At 46.7% G+C, this 20750-nt stretch overlaps 1 protein-coding gene across 3 annotated transcripts in view; it reads left to right on the top strand.

The window, feature by feature from the left end:
- Positions 1–20750, top strand: part of LOC138261655 (actin-binding protein WASF3-like) — a 288156-nt gene that overhangs the window by 125962 nt on the left and 141444 nt on the right. For all 3 annotated transcript variants that reach the window (XM_069210859.1, XM_069210869.1, XM_069210847.1), the window contains exon 3: positions 1957–2091. In XM_069210859.1, coding sequence (XP_069066960.1) covers positions 1957–2091 — 135 coding nt within the window. The remainder of the gene's footprint in view (positions 1–1956; positions 2092–20750) is intronic.

Genomic DNA, 20750 nt, shown 5'->3' with positions numbered 1-20750 from the left:
CTATTACTGTGCATAATTATTAGGCAACTTAACAAAAAAAAATATATACCCATTTCAATTATTTATTATTACCAGTGAAACCAATATAACATCTCAACATTCACAAATATACATTTCTGACATTCAAAAACAAAACAAAAACAAATCAGTGACCAATATAGCCACCTTTCTTTGCAAGGACACTCAAAAGCCTGCCATCCATGGATTCTGTCAGTGTTTTGATCTGTTCACCATCAACATTGCGTGCAGCAGCAACCACAGCCTCCCAGACACTGTTCAGAGAGGTGTACTGTTTTCCCTCCTTGTAAATCTCACATTTGATGATGGACCACAGGTTCTCAATGGGGTTCAGATCAGGTGAACAAGGAGGCCATGTCATTAGATTTCCTTCTTTTATACCCTTTCTTGCCAGCCACGCTGTGGAGTACTTGGACGCGTGTGATGGAGCATTGTCTTGCATGAAAATCATGTTTTTCTTGAAGGATGCAGACTTCTTCCTGTACCACTGCTTGAAGAAGGTGTCTTCCAGGAACTGGCAGTAGGACTGGGAGTTGAGCTTGACTCCATCCTCAACCCGAAAAGGCCCCACAAGCTCATCTTTGATGATACCAGCCCAAACCAGTACTCCACCTCCACCTTGCTGGCGTCTGAGTTGGACTGGAGCTCTCTGCCCTTTACCAATCCAGCCACGGGCCCATCCATCTGGCCCATCAAGACTCACTCTCATTTCATCAGTCCATAAAACCTTATAAAAATCAGTCTTGAGATATTTCTTGGACCAGTCTTGACGTTTCAGCTTGTGTGTCTTGTTCAGTGGTGGTCGTCTTTCAGCCTTTCTTACCTTGGCCATGTCTCTGAGTATTGCACACCTTGTGCTTTTGGGCACTCCAGTGATGTTGCAGCTCTGAAATATGGCCAAACTGGTGGCAAGTGGCATTGTGGCAGCTGCACGCTTGACTTTTCTCAGTTCATGGGCAGTTATTTTGCGCCTTGGTTTTTCCACACGCTTCTTGCGACCCTGTTGACAATTTTGAATGAAACGCTTGATTGTTCGATGATCACGCTTCAGAAGCTTTGCAATTTTAAGAGTGCTGCATCCCTCTGCAAGATATCTCACTATTTTTGACTTTTCTGAGCCTGTCAAGTCCTTCTTTTGACCCATTTTGCCAAAGGAAAGGAAGTTGCCTAATAATTATGCACACCTGATATAGGGTGTTGATGTCATTAGACCACACCCCTTCTCATTACAGAGATGCACATCACCTAATATGCTTAATTGGTAGTAGGCTTTCGAGCCTATACAGCTTGGAGTAAGACAACATGCATAAAGAGGATGATGTGGTCAAAATACTCATTTGCCTAATAATTCTGCACTCCCTGTAAATTGAGTGGATGAGCACATGGCCAAACCTCTATCAGAGGTTTATGCTGGTCATGGAGATTGAGTAGTCTCTTCTGTAAATATAATGAGGGTCTGCCCGACTCTAAATGTGTTGGAGGGACCTTTGTTTTGGCAGAGAGGGTGCTCTGACATTGTTGTCAAAATCTAAACCAGGCCATTAGTGGTTTCAAATTGTTGAGTACTTTTTAGAGGTTTATCAGCTAAATATTTATGTCTCTATGCTTTTGATGGTTGATGAATTTGAACCACATTTTACAACAAATATCCCTTTTTAGGGAGTTGTGTAAATTCACTTATAAGTTGCCCCGTTTCTATAAAGTAAAAATGGCTGGGCCATCAACGCAACGTGATCCTTAACCAAACTATTGCTTCTAGAACAACTGCTTTTGATATTTTACAGAATAGTAAACACAATATTTATTTTTACATAAGGAAGTCATGGGCACCTAAAGAATCTAGGGCTGACACACAAAAAAGGAGTGTTGCCTTTATGTTCACTATTAACTACTACGTGAGTTTGCATATCACTCTATATGTTTCCTATTTCTCCATAGGTAGACATGCTGAGGACATATTTGGAGAGCTGTTCAATGAAGCAAATAGTTTTTATATGAGGATGAACTCCTTACAGGAGAGAGTGGATCTCCTTGTGGTCAAAGTGACCCAATTGGACTCAACCGTGGAAGAAGGTATTTCTTTTAGTGCTTACCTTTATGTTTCAGGATCTGAATTTTGGGAAACAGGTTACCTTTTTACTTTACAAAACGTGTATTTAGATGAAGAAACACATTCTGTAATAGCTAGCTAATACAATTAAAATGTAATTGATTGCTGTATAGGTTTGTGGGGAATGTGCAGAATGAGGAATAATCTTAGTTTACAAATTCGGGGCATTTGGATTCTCTCATTCAGTAACTGCACTTACCTAGCTAAATGGCCTGCTTAGTTTCAAAATGCTGTCCAGGACCTTTTAATCATAACTGGGGAGTGAGGTCGTAGTGGATATTAAAACTACCTAAGATAGCTACCAACAAATGCAGAGGGGTTATGTGCTTTTATGTCATCTTTAGAAACATTTTCAAGTGGCTTTGACCCGAGAAGCGTGTAGCCCTTTTTACAAGTGTAAAATTTGAAATTCACAAAGGTTAGTATTACACCTGTAAAATAATTTACTCATAAAAAGATGTTCATGTGAGTAAACCTACGCAATGGGGCAAAGAATGGGTAGGAGTACAGCATTCTGGGACAAGAAAGCCCTTAATGTTTGAGCACCCTCTCATAAATTTTTTGGGTATTTACAATATTCCCTGGAAAAAGTTTGAGATTACATCCCTTTAGTGAGTCTCATGGATTGGGAACACCACCATAACATTTTGCTGAGTTCCTTTCTATGGATCGTCACCTCAATCCGATTATTCAGTCTTCGGACTTTCAATTCACCTACTGTCGCAAGAAGATCAGTCTACTGTTGACAGAGCTACTGTCTGTGCCAAAGTGGACAACGGCAATAGCCTGCTTTTCGGGACCTCCGTAAGGAATGTCCACGTGCTTCAAGTAATGCAGAATTCAGCAGTAAGAGCACTGTTCAATTGATCTGAAACAGCAAATAGCCCCTCAGCTAAATGACGCCTGCATTAGCGCTTGGTTGCACCTCGTATACAATTCAGGGTTCTCATGTTGATACACAAAGGGGGTCATTATGACTTGGCAGATGGTTTGCACTGTCTGCTGAAGTCCCAACGGGCAGGTTGCTGCCAGTGCAGCCACGTCCCCACGGGCCCATTATGAGTTTACCGCTTGGTCAGCGGGAATTGGCCAACAGCATTGTCTCCGGCTCGTAATTGAGCCACCAGCTATGCTTCAGTACATAGGTTGCACCAGCACCCGTTGTGAGGCTCACTGTCTGCAAAGCAGACAGTGAACATCGCAACAGGGCTGGCTAGGGAGGCCCCTGCACTGCCCATGCCAAGTGCATGGGCAGTGCAGGGGCCCCACCATGGCCCTCTGCATCCCGTCTCCATCGGCCGTTTCATGGTGGTGCTACCGTCATGAAACCGCTGGCGGAGAGGGGAGTCGTAATCCCCAGGGCAGCGCTGCCAGTCCATCCTGTGGTGGAAAAGTGGTGGTGCTGGTGGTCCGACCGCAGCGCTACTGTCGCGGTCATAATATGGCGGTCGGACCACCGCCAAAGCAGTCGGACCACCGCTTTGGCAGCCGTCAGACCGCCACCGCAGCCCTGTCGGTCAATAGACCGCCAGGGTTGTAATGACCCCCAAACAATTTTTCAACCTATTTCCAAATTACCTACAGCACAACCACACACTATAATGCCCTAAAAGATGATTGGGATTTGCAGGTAAATGTTTCCATATGCCCTCCCCCCAAAAAATAAGAATCAAGGCAGGAGGAAAGTATACTTCTGTGCTTGCTTAGGCTCTAAAGACTCATTCATTTTCATAACCTTCCCTCGCTGAGGTAGAGCTAGCACTTAGTTGCTCTGGAATTGAGTTTTTAACACTTTATAAATTGGAATTGAAATTGTAACCAATATCCACAATTAATTCTGCATATTGTGGCAACAATCATGTTTGCAAATCAACATTTTAATTTACAACTGCAAAACCTTTATGTGCAAGCCTAACTTAAATGAAGACGGGGAAAAAAGCTTTGTAAATTAGGTCCTTTGTGGGTATTTGCAGGCATTCTAGATTGTTCCACGTGTCTTTTTGGAATGCACTCACACATTAAAAATGCTTGCGTAATAGTCCAAATTCATAGTGCAAAATCCCTAAATCATCTACATCCTTGGGTGTGGTAAAGTTAGTAATTTCTCCACATATAAAAAATAACTTCATTGTGGAAAAAATAGACTAAGTTGCTTTTGAGTCGTGGTACTATAACATCAGACAAGCTGTCATTTTAGGTTTAAGAATGCCTGCAAATCTATACTTTTGGTGCACTGATCAGGGGATATTTTGAAAATCTAAAAAAGTCAGAATTGTTAGGCATTAGGCCACAACAGCTACATGTGCAGCATTTCTGTGAGATAGACCCCCAAAAAATAAAATAAAAATCCTCTAAAAATGACTCGTCATGATGGCTGTCACTTCATATTTCCCACTCTCAGGTCCACTAGCCTTGCAAGCCCAGATGAGCCCAGTGTCACCAAATTGACCAAAATAGTGGACATGACATATGACACCATTTAACCCTTGTGTAATGTTCACCCGCGCGGCTGGAGGGCCTGCTTGCCTGCGCTCAGCGAGTACTATTCCAGACAAACATGTACCATTTGGGATAATCCACTAGCCGTCTTGTTCCCTTTCATTTATACCCCATAGTGTAGACAGGATCTGATTGGATGGCTCATTACATCCCCTCCAGCGTTAGTTCGGTTCTACTATCTCATGGATGAGACGGGATGGTACACACAAAGTCTCTGAGTCTTTAGATGGGGTTTGGATTGGACTGGTGATTGTACCGCTGGCTCCAGATAGCACCTGACTGGTTGTGGTTCTCCATTGGGGTTATTTCAGCTCCCAGCCAAAAGTCCTGGCTATGGCTGGGTGAGCTGTCGGTGCTTGGTGCTTCTGTAGGGCTGCCCAGCATGGTGGTGGTGGTCTACTAAAGCGAGTCTGTGGTTGTGCTGCTCCCCGCATCCATGCCCTCCTCCACCACTGAGTTTCTATCTTCTGGAACCATTATACATTCCAGACATCCATCTCCTAGGCAGGCAGTTACCATGGTGCCACTTACAGCAGTGACTACCCATTGGCCTTGTTTGTAGATTTTGGAGAACTTCCACTGTGGGTGGTAGTCTCGTATCAGTGCTCATTTCCCTGGGGTCAAGCTTGGCATGTGTGCCCTCCTCTTTTGATTTGCATTGTTGTTGGTTTGCTGTCTCCTCGCTTGGCTGCCTACCGGGTTGTACCTGAGTGCTTCCTACTCAAGGAAAGTTGGGATCATGTCATGCCTTGTCCGCCTCAGCATCATAGTCACAGGGAACATTGGGTTGTGCAGTGCGGAGCGCTGCGGTTGACTCTGAGGAGCCTCTGGAGGCTGACCTTGGGTCCAGACCTTTCTTAAATGGAAATTTGCAGCATCTAATTAAAAGTGTGCATAAAGCGCTCCAAGTTGTCATTGGCTTGTGGCCACTGCGGTATTATCTTCCGCTGATTTATTTGGAGGTGCTGAAGAAATTTTTGGAACTCTGTTCCTTTGAAGACTGGCCCATCGTCGGTCTGTGTTTCCTCGGAGATGCTAAAGAGGGCAAACACTTTCTCCAGTGCTGGACCCACTTTGGAGAATGCCTTTGACTCCATCAGCTCAACTATGGTATATTTAGAATGTCCATCCTTCATTACCATTGTGAGTCATCCATCTGGAAAACTACCAAAGTCAAAGCTGACTTTCGACCATGGTGAGACATAGTGGTCCTCAGTGGCTACAGCGGCTGAAGCTACCATGGCATGCATTGTTTTATCATTTTGTTGTCAGCTTCTTCAAGCCCAGGGAACCACACATCTCCCTGCAGCCTGGCCTTCATTTTTGCTGCCCCTTGATGTCCCATGTGGGCCAACCACACCACTTGATCGATCAGTGATGCTGGCACCACTATGCAGCAGCCATGTTGTAGTACCCCGTCAACTGTGACACTTAGTTAGTTTCTGACATTCCAGAACTGTGACAGCCTGTTCTTGTCGGTGCTGATCCACTGACTGGCATCCCCCAGAAATGTCTTCCAGGTGCCTTCTTGAAGGGTGGTGGCGACCTTCTGTAGCACTTCATCTGTGGCTCTCACTTGACTAATTTCCTGTATACTTAGTGCTACCTGGCATGCCCCTCGACTCACCAGCCAAAGGTTCTGTTCAGCCTTAGAGCTGTCGTGTGCTGGAGGATCCACACAGGTTATGGGGTGACATGAGTGGAAGTCCTCTGGATTCTTGGATCCAGAGCGGTAGATAACATTGGAGCAGTACTACTGCAGTTGCATGGCCCACCTTTCAGTCCTGGGGGTGGGTATTGCCTAGCTCCACCAAACCAGTCGCTGATGATCCATGATTATGTTGAATGGCTCTACACATAGGTATGGATGGAAATGCGTACAGCCCCACATGATCACATGGCTTCTCTCTCGATTTGGGCATACCGGGACCTGCTAGCAAACGCAATGGGTGGCCGTCGCCTTTGTTCTTTTTCATGGATCAGTACCGACCCCAGTCCTATGGCACTCGTGTCTACTATCAGCTCTTTTGTATTTACCGGGTCAAAGTATGCCATTTTAGCACCATCCAGCAGTGCCTTCTTGACACTCTCAAAAGCCTCAGTTTGCTTGGAGCCTCAGGTCCATCATGCACTGCCTTTGTGAGTGTATGGAGCGGCTCCCCCAGGTTCAACCAATCAATCAGTTGACCCACCCGTGAGGGTCTCAAGGCGCTGGGGGGAGGGAAGGGGCCTCATCCGAAGAGCCATGTCTTGAGGTTCTTCCTGAAGATGGTGAGCAATGGCTTTGTCTGAGGTGCAGGGGGAGGTTGTTCCAGCTCTTTGCTGCGATGTAGGTGAAGAATTGACCTCCGGCAGTGCTTTTACGAATGCGAGAGATGGTGGCCAGGGCCAGCTTGGTGGAGCGGAGGGATCTGGTGGGGGTGTGAAAGGAGACGTGGTGGTTCAGGTAGGCTGGACCTGCGTTGTGTATTGCCTTGCACGTGTGGGTGAGTAACTTCAAGGTGATTCGTTTCTCTACTGGAAGCTAGTGGAGGGTCCTCAGGTGTTGGGAGATATGTTCTCTGCGTGGGAGGTCCAGGATGAGTCTAGCAGCGGCATTCTGGATGAGTTGTAGTTTTTTTATGTTTCTAGTTGAGATGCCGGCGTAGAGGGCATTGCTTTAGTAGAGCTTTCTTGTGACTAAGGTGTAGGTGACTGTCCTGTGGCAGTCTGCTGGCATCCATCTGAAGATCTTACGAAGTTTGCAGAGTGTGTGCCAGCAAGAGGAGGCGAATGAGCTTACCTGCCGGGTCATGGATAGGGAGGAGTTGAGGATGATGCCTAGGTTGCGGGCATGCTCAGTCAGTGCAGGGAGGGCGCTGAGGGATGTGGGCCAACAGGAGTTGTTCCAAGCTGAGGTGGCATTTCCGAAGATGAGGAGCTCAGTCTTGTCGGAGTTGAGCTTGAGGCAGCTTTTTCTTACCCAGGTGGCGACGGCTACCATTCCTGGGTGGAAGTTCCTTTTAGCCGTGTCCGGGTCTTCGGTGAGGGAAATGATGACCTGTGTGTCATCGGCATATGACACGATGTTCATACTATGGCTTCTGATAATGGCTGCGAGAGGGGCCATGTATACGTTGAACAGTGTGGGACTCAGTGAGGATCCTTGGGGGACTCCGCAGTTGACTCCTGTGGGTCTGAATGGTTAGGGCAGGAGTCTGACCCTCTGAGTCCTCCCTGAGAGGAAGGAGTGGATCCATTCCAGGGCTCTTCCACAGATTCCTATGTTGTGGAGTCTGGTGCATAGAGTGCTGTGGGAGACCGTGTCAAAGGCTTTCTGAGAGGTCAAGGAGTATGAGCGCTGCGGTGTGGCTGCGGTCTAGGAGTAATCGGATGTCGTCGGTGGCTGCCAGGTGGGCTGTCTCCGTGCTGTGGTTGCTGCAGAAACCGGACTGGGAGCTGTCCAGGGAGTTATTGGCCTCAATGAAATTCTTTAGTTGTGCATTGATTGCTTTCTCCAGTACTTTGGCGGGGTAGGGTAGCAGCAAGACGGGCCAAAAATTCTTTAGTTCTGATGGGTCGTCAGAAGGTTTATTGTTTGGCGTGTTTCCAGTCCTTGGGGAAGGTGCCAGTGTTGATGGAGCAGTTCATTGTGTTTCAGAGCTCGGGGCGATGGATATGCTGGCTCTGATGTGTATGTGGTGTGGGGAGGGGTCTGTGGGGGCTCTGGAGTGGGTGCTGTTCATGATGCTGTTTCCTCCGTGGTGAGTGTGGATGGTCTGGGTGGTTCTGTGGGGGTGGGTTGGTCGCAGGTTCCAGTGCCAGGAGTTTCCGGGAAGAAGCTGTCGTAGATGTCCTGGATCTTGCGGTGGGAAAAGTTGGCAAGTTTGTTGCAGAGGTCCTGTGATGGGGGGATGCTGGTGGCTTTGGAGGGGGGATTTGTGAACTCATTGATGACTGAGAAGAGTTCCTTAGAGTTGTGTGTGAAGGAGTTGATGCGATCCCAGAATTCGTCCTTCCTTGCGTTCTTGATGTTTCCGTGGTGGGCGGTGGTTGCGGCTCTTAAGGAGGCGAGGTCTTTGCTGGTTTGGCTGTTCCTCCATTTTTTCTCTAAACAACTGCGGGTACACTTTGATTCTTGGAGGTCAGTGGTGAACCAGCTGGCTTTCTTAGGTACGCGTTTGGCCAATGTCAGCCGGAGGGGGGTTAGAGTGTCGGCGCATTCGGTGATCCAAGCGTTGAGATTGCACACTGCTGTGTTGGCATCATCGGAGGGAGGAGTGAGGGATTTGGTGGGAGATGAGGTGAGTTGCTCGTTGGTGATTTAGTTCCATTTCCTGTGGTGGGTCCTGGGGGTGTGGCTACTGGGTGCAGTGATTATGAAGTGTATGCAACGATGGTCGGTCCAGTCTGGGGTGAAGATGGCCTTGATGGTGATCAGGTTGCTTGAGGTGAAGATGGGGTCCAGTGCGTGTCCTGCAATGTGTGTGGGTGTGGAGACCAGCTTTCTGAGGCCGAGGTTGGCAAGGTTGTCGAGTAGAGCAGTGGTGTTTGGGTTGGCGCGGTCCTCGAGGTGGAAATTCAGGTCGCCGAGGAGGAGGTAGTCATCTGACGCCAAGGGCTGGGTGTAGCGATGTCTTAAACGTCATCTATGAACGCTGGGTGGGGGCTGGGTGGCCTGTAGACCAGGGTGCCGCGGATGGAGGAGTTGTGTTTGGACTGGACCATTAAGTGAAGGAGTTCCATGGTGGTGCATTGTTTCTCTCGGACGGCCTTGATATGTAGTGAAGACTTGTGTATGATGGCGAGTCCAACTCCCAGGCGGGAGGGCCAGTCCCTCCTTAGGATGCAGTATCAGTCGGGAATGGCGAAGGGAGCGGATGTTCAGGAGCAGACAGTTGTGGAGGGTGTTGGTATCTCTGTGTGTGGAGAGTACCTTCAGCTTGTTGAAGCTTGAACTGAAGTTGCAGTTCCTGAAGGTGAAAGGTCCATGGGGGTCCTTGGGGGTGATGGTGCAGCAGTTGCTGAGAGGTTCGGTATTAAGGCAGAGGAGGGTCTCGGGTCGTAATGGAGGCCGGCCAGGGAGTGGTTTAACAAAGATCCAGGCTTCCTGATGCTGGGCACAGGTGGGGTTGCCTTTGGCGCACCGGCTGCGCGCAGCCACTGTGCGGCTGCACTTAAGAAGGGGCGGGGATGGGGGGAGCGGTCAACTGGGAGGTGGGAGGGCTGGAAAGGTGCTTTGCAGGGAGAGGGGCGGGGCCGGAGCGGCACGGGAGGGGGCAAAGGAAAGGAAGAGAGATGAAAAGAAAAGGAAAAATGAGTGAAAAAAGGCAGAAAAAAACAAGTGAAAGAGAGTCAGAGAGAAAATACTTACTTGTGATGGCCACTAGACCACCAGGGATGAGGCGCAGGGATGACCCTGCAGATGGAGGAGGGCCTCAAACTGAAAGCTGGGAGGCTCTCAGTTCGTCCCAGGCAAAAGGCGGAGGCAGCAGCCAGAGTAGCTGGGGAGGGCAGCAGATGCTGACCAGGAAGTCAGTGTAGTTGCCCTCTCACGGTGCTGCAGCCGTCATTAAGAAGGGGGGGTGGGTGGAGCGGTCAGCTGGGAGGCGGGAGGGTGGGAAAGGTGCTTCCCAGGGGGAAGAGCGGTGGGGCCGCAGTAGCCAGAGCACAGGAGGAGGGCAGAGGAAAGGAAGAGAGATGGAAAGAAAAGGAAAAACGAGTGAAAAAAGGCAGAAAAAGCAAGAGTGAAAGAGAGACAGAGAGAAAATACTTTCTTGTGATGGCCTCTAGACCACCAGGGATGAGACGCAGGGTCGAGCCTGCGGGTGGAGGAGGGCCTCGAACTGAGAGTTGGAAGGCTCTCAGTTCGTCCCAGGCAAAAGGCAGATGCAGCAGCCAGCGGAGCTGGGGAGGGCAGCAGACTCTGACCTGGAGGTCACTGCAGTCAGGGTGGCTAGGCTGGGGATGAACCGGCCACACAATGTGGCCATCCCTAGGATGCTTCGTATTTCCATAAGGTTTTTGGGGTCAGGGGCTTGCTGGATCACCTGCAATGTTCAAGGGTCCACCTGATTGCCGTCCTTGGTGAACACATAGCCACATTTTTTTATCTTGGTTTCAAAGAAGGAGCAGTTTTCATGGTATAGCATGAGACTTTGCTTGCTTAGTCATCTCAGGGCCGCTTGCAGTCAGTGGTGGTATTCTCCAGTGGTCGTCAAGTAGATGAGGATGTAGTCACTTATGTTCCTGATGCCTTGTAAGTCTGATAGAGTTTGGTGAATGGTGTTCTGGCACACCCTGACCATGGAGGAAATTCTGAATTTAGGTATTTATACTACTTCAGGCCGAGATAAATTGAAAAGTTGGTTGTATATGTATGTATGTATGCCGTGATTTATAAAGTGCATTCCTACTCAAATGAGCGTTGAAGAGCTAGGAGGAGAGAGCGTGAGAAGCAGAGGACACAATAAAGGGCACTAGCCGAAAAAAAGAGTTATAAAACACACAATAAACAGAAGAAAAGAGAAAGAGAAAAGCTGATATGTATGTATATCCTTATCTAGCTGCTGTTGGTGGTAGCTTGGATTCAAGTCAAGTTTAGAGAACTACTTGGTGCCACTGAGGTCGGCGATTATAGCCATAGTGAGGGTGATATGTCTCTTCCTTTTCAAGGCCCAGTCGGGCGGGACATGTCGATGCACAGCCAGATTTTGCCAGGCTGCAGGGTATTTCTGCAGTTACCATCAGGGACACCCATGGGTTGGGACCCAATACCTATGCTAAGCTTCCCAAGTTTCTCCAGCTCTTGCTAGACTAGAGGCTGTAGGTGGAACAACTCCTTGAGGTGTCATAGTGCCACTGGTTTCACTGACTTGTCCATGTGTAGCTTTACAGGTGGGCCTTTGAGCCACCACAGTCCTTGGAAAAGATTGAGAAATTAGCATATCATATTTTCCACTTGGGTGGGCTGGACAGTACCAGCAAAGAACACTAGACTGAGGTTTTCAGCTGTGTGCCACCACACCAGGGTTTCCATTCTTCCTTGACAATGTGGAATTTTGCAGGCATTTCCTTGTCTCCACTCCACATTGTTACGTTCATTACTCCTATGATCGGGAGTGGTTCCTGGCCTCCATATGTGTAGATATGGTGGTGAGGGCAACAAGACTGGCCTTGGCTAGAAGCGGGTGCATTATTGGTAGTTCATGACCTTTACTGATGCCCCCGTGTTGATGAGTACTATCACAGCTCTCCCTGCAATAAGCATGTTGCACATTGGTTGTGGTCTCCAGTTTTGCTTTGTGTACTGTGAAGGATATGAGAAGAACGTCTTCATCTTCTGCACCACCCATCTTTTGGTGGTCTGCCACCCATGCCTTGTGGGGTGGCATACTGTGCTGTTCTCTGTCTTCGAGCATGTGGTGTCTGATCACCTTTAAGGGTGTTGTTCTCCCTCAGGCCCCTTGGGTCTACGTGGTTAAGTCTTTCATAGTTTGGGCATGTTTTTCCTTGTTCAGGACACTTGTCCAGTGGATGCTGCTCTCCCACCCAGTTCCTGACGTCAGGCATTTGGTCTGAAAGTTTTGTGTGACCTGCCACAGTACGTGCCCTGACTGCATCAACTGTCGCCCTCCTAATCAAGGGTGTTTTGCTAGAGTGTGTGTCTTGGCAGCACACATAGTTGAAAGATCAGGGGACCAGGCGAGGACAAGGAAGTTGTCCAGGCTGATGCCTGGTTGGTGAAGAATGAGGCCTCTCAGAGCCACAGACCTGCACCCTTAGATTAGCTGTGCACACACTTCCTTGCGTTGACAGTCATTGAGGCATGTGCTTGCATGTTCTTGGAAGCAAGCATAGAAGTTGTCTATGGACTCCCCTTCATGTTGGCACGCTCGGTGTAACTTGAACTGCCCAAAGTCTGGGTTGAGCTGTGGGATAAAGTGAGCATTGAGCACCCTGATGGCTGCGCTGTAATCATTGCCTACACCATTCCCTGGGAGGTGCTTGAAAAGGTTTTATATTTCTTCCCCAGTGAAGTGCAGCCGCAATGACATTTTAGCAGCACCATCAGTCTCCCTTGTTGCTCGGGAGTGGTTATTCGGGTGGCCTACCACGCGCTGGATGGCCTACTGCACAGTGGTGGGATGGTCAGAAAGCTCGCTGAAGGGCTGCAGTGCATTGACCTTATTGTGAAATTTGGCTGCATTTGCAGTCAATGGTGTGCGCGCAGGGGCCTGCATAGCTCCAGTTGATGCATCGCCATCGTCAGCCATTGTATTATGACCTATATCACTAGGCTGTCCTGCCCCCCTGGAATGCTCGATGTAACGTCTTGGCTGAAGCACTGAGCAGGGTTTGTGCACCAGGCTTGTAGGGTTCCACATGGGGTACATGGCCCACTGAGTGTGGATGCATCCCACGCAGTGTGCCATCCATGTGTCCTGCTGTGTGTTCCAGTCCCGCAGCGGGGAATCTGCCGGCAGCTGTCTGCGTTGGTAGGGCATAGGCTGCTGGTAGCTGACGCAGAGGTTTGATGCGTGGCGGTGAAGCGGGAGGGCCTGCTCCACTGTGCGTAGTGAATACAGTCTACAAAGACATTCCTTTTGGGCCATGCCACAAACTGTCTCTCTTCCCTTAATTTATAGCCTAAGGCCGTGCCGAGCTGTTGTGTTGCATGCATGGCCACAAGGTCAGGGCCTAAGGGATCGGACTGGATGGCTCATTCCACCTTGAAGACACCACAAGGTTGACCAGCCCCCAGACACAACTAGCCTACTCTTAACCCTTGACGGCGCCTAACAGCCTCCCATTCGCTGTTGAGGGGCTAAGAGAAGGGCAAGGAATGGAAACTATAGAAAGTAAAAAATAGGGGTCCTTCAGACCTGTTTAGATTTTGTTCCTGCTACTGGCTTTGTGCTCCCTGGATCAGGGTTAACAAATGTAGTTCCAGGGATAGCAACAGATAAGTTAGTTATAGCTTGTGGCTACACCTGCCTACCTCTGAATTGGAAGCCAGGCGATAATGCATTTAATACACAGTCATGCTTTGAGCATCAGTGATTATTGCATACAGTGTAGTTTTAATTTAAGTTAATTTAAGTTATGCAACTGGGGCAATGTGGCAGTGGTGAGAGAGTGGTGGAGGGTGGGGGTTCCTTATTACTGTATTCATAACATGCAGCATTTGAACAGTTTGCCACCGAGGAGAGTATTTGTTTAAAATGGTGTCCTCAGAGAGGTAAATATTTTGAGATACCCAGCAATCGCTGAATTGGAAAACTGTTCATTGAAAAACTCATGGCTTTGGACCGATAATATAAATTCAACTGGGTCCCATTTGTGCAAATAATTGAGTAGGTCAGCTCGTTTACTGTGAGATCCACAGGTAGTGCAATCTTTAGGCTTTGCATAAAAATGCTGCAGAGCTTATTTCCCTATCCTTAATATTACAAGCTAGCGACCTCCTGCAGCGTGGGGGTATTATTACCAAAGGTGGTGTGTGCAACATTGATTTGGCTTAGCTGTCACCAGGAAAGTGATCATTGTTTGCCGTGACTGGTTGTTCCAGGTCAGTTCATTGAGGCTCTGACACGCATAATCAGAATACAGTTGTTGCAGTAATTGCAATACGTCCGCCTCGTTTGTAATCCATCTATATACTTGAGTGGAACGAGTCTGCAATGACAATTTTATATGATTAAGAGAATTTGCCTGAATTCCCAACTCCCTAATCTGGTTAAGGAAGTGACACTGAATGGAAATTTCCATCAAGCTGAATTAATTTGCCTCTGGATAGAGGAAACGTTTAAGGGGTGATCACAAAGAAAGTATTAAGGATGTCTTCAAGCCAGACAGACAATATTTTGATAGTCAAATGGCATGCTTTGTTTTCTTTTACCGTTGCTGTGTGTGTAAAGTTTTGCAACGCTGATGGTAGCTGCAATTAGAAATAATTAATCGGCTGAATACAGTAGTTACTTGCTGCATCTTAAGGCAAAACAAAGCACTCAGGCGCCCCAGAGTGGGCACTTCTGAAAACAACCAAAATTGATCCTTTTCTTTTAGTCAATTTGTCATTAAACCTCACTATGGCCCTCATTACAACCTTGGCAGTCAAAGACCGTCAGGGCTGTTTTGTCGATTGCACCACCAACAGGCTGGCGGTGCAATCTTGGGAAGTACGACTGTGGCGAAAGCCCCGCGGTCGCACCGCCGGGACCGTCGGTTTTCCACCACGTTGGTCCCGGCGGATTTAATCCTCCAGGGCAGCGCTACTTGCAGCGCTGCCGAGGGATTACGAGTCCCCCTCCAGCCAGCCTTTTCATGGGGGTAGGAATCTCCATGAAAAGGCCACTGGGGCCCCTGCACTGCCCATGCCCTAGGTATGGGCAGTGCAGGGGCCCCCTGGCACAGCCCCATGAAGCGAAAAGCACGACGGGTGCAACTGCACCTGTCACACCGCCGCAACACCGCCGGCTCCATTTGGAGCCGGCTCCCATGTTGCAGGCGTCATCCCTGCATGCGCCGTCAGGCGGAAACTCAGTTTCCGTCCGCCGGCCCAGCAGGGATGTCGAAATGGCCACCGCGGGAGTGCGGCCACATTGGTGGCTGCGCGGTGGTTACAACTTGGAGGGTGGCGGTTGCCACCCGCCAAAGTTGTAATGAGGGCCTATTCTTTTTTTATTAGCCAAACTATTCACAGGTGGTAAAACAGTGGAGACATGATTTCTTGTACAATATTACCTGTTTTCGATGTGTTTTTGATGTGCACGTTCAAGCAGAGAAAGTAAAAATCTCACATTTAAAGAATTTTCTATTTTCCTCCGTCTAACATTCCTAACACCTCCCTCCCTGTGTTACTTAATTAACCTTCAAATTACTGATTTATCACGGGAGACCCTTTGACTTCTTTTGAATGTTTCTGCTGTTGCTGTTCCTCTTACTACGTTTAAGAATTCCTGTGGTTTTTTTTTTTAATATTGATACTGCCTTCATAAGCAGTTTTTAAGTTTAGTTAATTCACATTGTGCAATGTTTCCCAAATGCTACTAAAGTGAGTCTAGTCTGAGTCAGAAACATAGCAGTAAAAATATTCCTGCTCTGACCTTTTTTACATAATGTATACTAGCATTTTGTGTTTCATCACATCAATACCTTTCTCTCATATGCAGGTAATTTGCAGCACCTGTACTCTAAAGGAGTGTAATTTCTGGCAGCCATCTTTCTGATGTAAACATGCAGTCTTCTATCATACACATGATCCCATGCCCTCTTTCGGAGGGACTACAAGCATTTTGTAGACCTTTGCTTTTACCAAAAATGCTCATTGAGCATCGGTGTTGCTTAAGAAAAAAAAAAAAATCGGTGTAACCTAATGTCAGTGGCAGTGCTTAATTTGTAAATAAAAAGGTGCCGGTGCCCAAAGCCCTCCTCTTAAACATGCAGCTGCTCCAATTAAATCTGCAAACATGGAATACCGAGGCGGCGTAATCCTGAAGGCATCTCGGGCCTCTTCAATCCATTTACAGCCACTCCCTTGCCCCTTCAGTTCACTCTTGCAGCTTTCTGCTTTCTCCTATTGTGACGCTTTTTCGTTTTTCTCTTCCTCCGTCTTTCCCATTTGTGTCTTTTGCTTGCAGTAAATGTTTCAGGCAGAAAACTAAGCGCCGGCCCTCAAAAATAAGTGCTGGTGCTCAGCACCGGAAACAACAAGCACAAATTAAGCACTGGTCACTGGCATCTAAGTTACCCGATTGATTATCCTGTGCCCCAAATGAATAGCTCCCCTGTGCCCTTCTGTGGCCTTTCCTCCATCAGAACCAAATCTTTGTCAACCCAACAAATAAAATGTACATGTGGGAGCTAAACTACTTTGAAACAAAAAAGAACACACCTTTATTCGCTAAGGCAATACAATTAAAAGGTTTAACATTTTGAATTCTGTGTATCCCACTGAATTACTATTAAAAGCTGGGTCTCCTCCTAAGCAGTTTCTGCAAGTTGAACCTAAAAAAAGACACAAAAACACAGAAACAAGTATACATCAAACAAATACACAAATTATTAAATATTTTAGTTAATTCACAAACAAAAAAATATTTTTATATTTTATTGGGACGGTTGGAGCTTTTCAAAATGTATTTTTATTTCTAAAAGCCCTAGAGAAATGCTAGATTCTAGCACATCACTTTGTGTTATCTGGTCCTAATGCATGCTCTCTTATTGTCAGTTCACACCAGTGCTTCACTTAAGGCCACCAATTGCCCATATTAGATTCGGTTTGCTGTCATGTGCTGCTCCTTGAGTCATGATAAAGAAACCAGAAACAAACGTAGCCACCAATTTCACATTTCTTGACAATTACAAATGTTTTAAAATGATAAATCTCAACCCTTCTTTAAAAGAGTCACATGAATATCCAATGATTTTGATGCTGGAAAACCAGCCCCTTCATTCATGCGCGTGACTCTTTTGGGGAAGGGGTGCTTTGTATAATGTTTACCAGGGGCTGTGCCTGGTACCACGCACCAGCTCCACTTGGCAACCCGGCATTTGCAGCATCTGAGAGTGGTTGATACATATATACATACGTATATATATCAGCACAATCATCATATCATATACAATCATCATATACAATCATTTTATATATATATATATATAAATACACCACGTTCTTTGTGTTTGAGAATCACTTCTTGAGCCAGGCTCCTCCCTCCCGGCCTTAGGTGCCTGTACTGACAAACTGATCACAGCAGGTTATCCACTTTCAACCTCAGGAAATAGGTGGATTTTTGCAGCATCAGCAGCCAATCTCCACTATAAGGGATGCACAATATTTTCCAAGTCAAGCTACTCAGCTACTCCCAGGATTACAGTGTGAAAACACGACTGAGAACTAAAAAATAAAATAATGTACCTCTCATTGCTCTTGTAGTTGTGAATTCTGTTTTCAGATAGATCTGCCACAGATGCAGTGGAAGATTCAGAGAGATTTCTGTTTCAAACATTAATTATTTCCTGGTTAGCTGGCACTTCAAGGAATAGAAATTCTTTGTATCCAACTCTGAAGGGTACAACTAGGTTACCATTCTTGAAAAAACCTCCTTGAGGACTTTGAAGTTTGAGCCTTAAAGGGAGCTGCACTACTACAACATAGTGTTGCTTTGACAGATGACAAGCCACATCTGGCCTGTCAGCTGAGAATGATGATATGTAGGAGTGGCTCTTCTCTTTCCTTTGCCTGGGAAGAAGTAAGAGACACTGGGCCTGATTCTAACTTTGGAGGACGGTGTTAAACCGTCCCAAAAGTGGCGGATATACCACCTACCGTATTACGAGTCCATTATATCCTATGGAACTCGTAATACGGTAGGTGGTATATCCGCCACTTTTGGGACGGTTTAACACCGTCCTCCAAAGTTAGAATCAGGCCCACTATCCTTACTCTCCCTAGCAACAAGGCTCCTGGATCTAGCAGGGTTTCAATGGACTTACCTAAGTACAATGTACCGCTATGTGCTCCAATACTATTTATTTTAACGTGTTCCTTAAACAGTCTACCTAGCTCATGATCAAAATCAGTCATTGTCTCTGCATTCAAAAAGGGCCCAAGAGATGTCCCTCAGCGTTATCACCTGATCTCTTTGATAGATTCTGAGTTTAAATGTACAGGGAAAATGCTCCTAACCAGACTAACGACCTGGGCTAAAGACCGCTCTAGGCTCTCTGAAACTCATTATGCCCAAACCTGTAACTTTTAATCAGTAAGGACACTGTGGCTAGACCTGGAGCCATACACCTGTTTATATGGACTTACATTCTGCATTCGATAGGATCAACATAGAAAAGTTGTGGCCTATAATGCTGGTTCTGGGGATTGACAAACATCTTATGTGATTTGCACCTTAGTTTGAGAGTCTCTCTCAGGTATGAATTGATGGGAGAATGCACTGAGTGATTTTCACTTAACAGGGGAGTCAGACACGGTTGCATTCTGGTCCCCTTTTTATGCACTCTTTATGTTAAGAAGCTGCCGCAGGTCCTAGTAGCTGGAGACTGAGACCTGCCTATGCTAGGTAGCCCGCCAGTCCCAGATCTCTTACACGCAGATGACACTGCTTTAGTTTCGAGGACAGCCCAATTCCTCCAAATGTTTCTGGACCTTTTCAGCAATTATACGTACATATTTGATCTAATCATCAACTACATTACATTTCATATTATGTTAATAGGTCCCAGAAACACCAAATGGAAAACCCGCCTATGTAGGAGTTGGATACTCACCAAAGTCAAAACCTCTCCTTATCTCTGCATTCTGTTCCGCTCTTCCATTGCCTGGTCACCAGTGAATAGGAAATGACGGCATGCCTTTGCTAGAAGTATTGTTGAAGTCTTTGACTTTGCTGCTAGGTTAGGTCATAAGTAATTGGGGCTATGCTTGAAATTTATCAAGTTAAATGTGTGCCCATAGCACCTTATGGCTGTGATATCTGAGGCATGCCAACATAACCACTTTGCAGTGAGCTGAGAACATGTTTCTGAGAAGGCTCTCACATTCCCCAAGAGGTGAACTACTTTTATCATCTGTGAAGAACTGGGCCAGGACATTTTGTGTGACACGAGTCGGCAGAAAACCTCTCATTCTATGGCTGTTCATCTATCTCAAACCTGAGTTGGAGTTTGAAAGGAAGTTTTAAAAGGATTGTCCATAAGTGGACCATGCTTTACGCATACTTTGGATTTCTGATGTCAGGAAGAGCTTCCTTAAATGAGGTCACCCCACACTGTAACGCGCACGAAGCAAGCAGCAGCCGGAAAGGAGGCTGTGGAGGCTATTCACAAAAGAACAATATTAGACTTTTGAAGGTCCCGGAAAGGAGCGGAAGGGGGAAATCTGAAGTCTTATGTGGCCTCTTTAATTAAGTCTGCAGTTGAGTTGGAGGAGAGTAAAGAAGAGATTGAGAAAGATATTCAAAGAGTACATCGCAACCCTTTTATGAGACGATTGAATAGTAGCAGACATCGAAGAATTTTGATTATTTTTTTAACTTATGAGTTGAAAGAATTTTTTTTGACTAGTGCATTAAGGCAAAAGACGTTAAAAGTGGAAAATGTGACATTTGAGATTAGGTCAGATTTGTCTAAACTTACTATGGATAGGCAGTGGGAGTTGGGGAAGCGTCTGGATGAGTTTAAGAAATTAGGGGCTTCTGCGCAGTTGAAATTCCCCGCGTTTCTCCGAGTTATGTACAGCAATAAAATGTATAATATAAGGGATGTGGGCAGGGCAGATTAATTGTTGGCCATAATCAGGAGAGAGCAGGCTGACCATATGTGAAGGGGGAGTTTTCCCCCGCTTGCACTAAGTCACCCAGGAAGGCAGGACGTTCTAAAATAGGGCCATGTTGGCCGACAAATTGGGAGGGTTCTCTACGGGAGGGGTGAGGGAGGGAAGGGAAGGTGGGCCATAAGGTGGGGGGCAATTGGGGGGAAATAGGAAAAATTTACCTCATTCACCAAGGCTTAGGGATAGTTCACTTGTTAAAAATGGCTAGTATAGGCAAAGGTCAGGGGAAGGGAGGGCTTACCATGCACATGCTCACTTGGAATATCAATGGTTTGAGGACTAGCGCGAGAAGGAATAAAATTCTACAATATTTAAGAGACTCGCCAGCACAAATTCTTGTCTTACAAGAGACCCATCTGGCGGTAGATGAGTGTAAGAAATTATTTGAGACGCAAAAATGGGTTAAAAAATGGATTTGCACTGATCATAATTTCCATACGAGAGGGGTGGCTATTTTGATTAAACACGGCTTGCAAGTTAGGGTAGAACCGCTCGAAGTAAGATCGGATCAAGCAGGGCGTTGGGTCATAGTAAGAGCTCAGGTTGGGAGAGATGTTATAGTACTGGTCGGGTATTATGGTCCAAATCGTAATGATATTGAGCCTCTTAATCGGCTGTTCTCCCAGTTAATTGAATTTTCAGATCCGGTTATTTTGATGGGAGATTTTAATGTGGTGTTGGATAATAAATTGGATAGGACGGATACCTGTAGATCCTTAGGAATGCCAAAATCTTAGCAATATCTAAGGAGAAGGATGAAAGAGCTAGGCCTGTGTGATATATGGCGTAAGA

The sequence above is a fragment of the Pleurodeles waltl genome, chromosome 2_1 (genome assembly GCF_031143425.1).
Source record: "Pleurodeles waltl isolate 20211129_DDA chromosome 2_1, aPleWal1.hap1.20221129, whole genome shotgun sequence".
Classification (NCBI taxonomy): domain Eukaryota; kingdom Metazoa; phylum Chordata; class Amphibia; order Caudata; family Salamandridae; genus Pleurodeles; species Pleurodeles waltl.
This window is presented reverse-complemented; position numbering and strand designations above follow the sequence as displayed.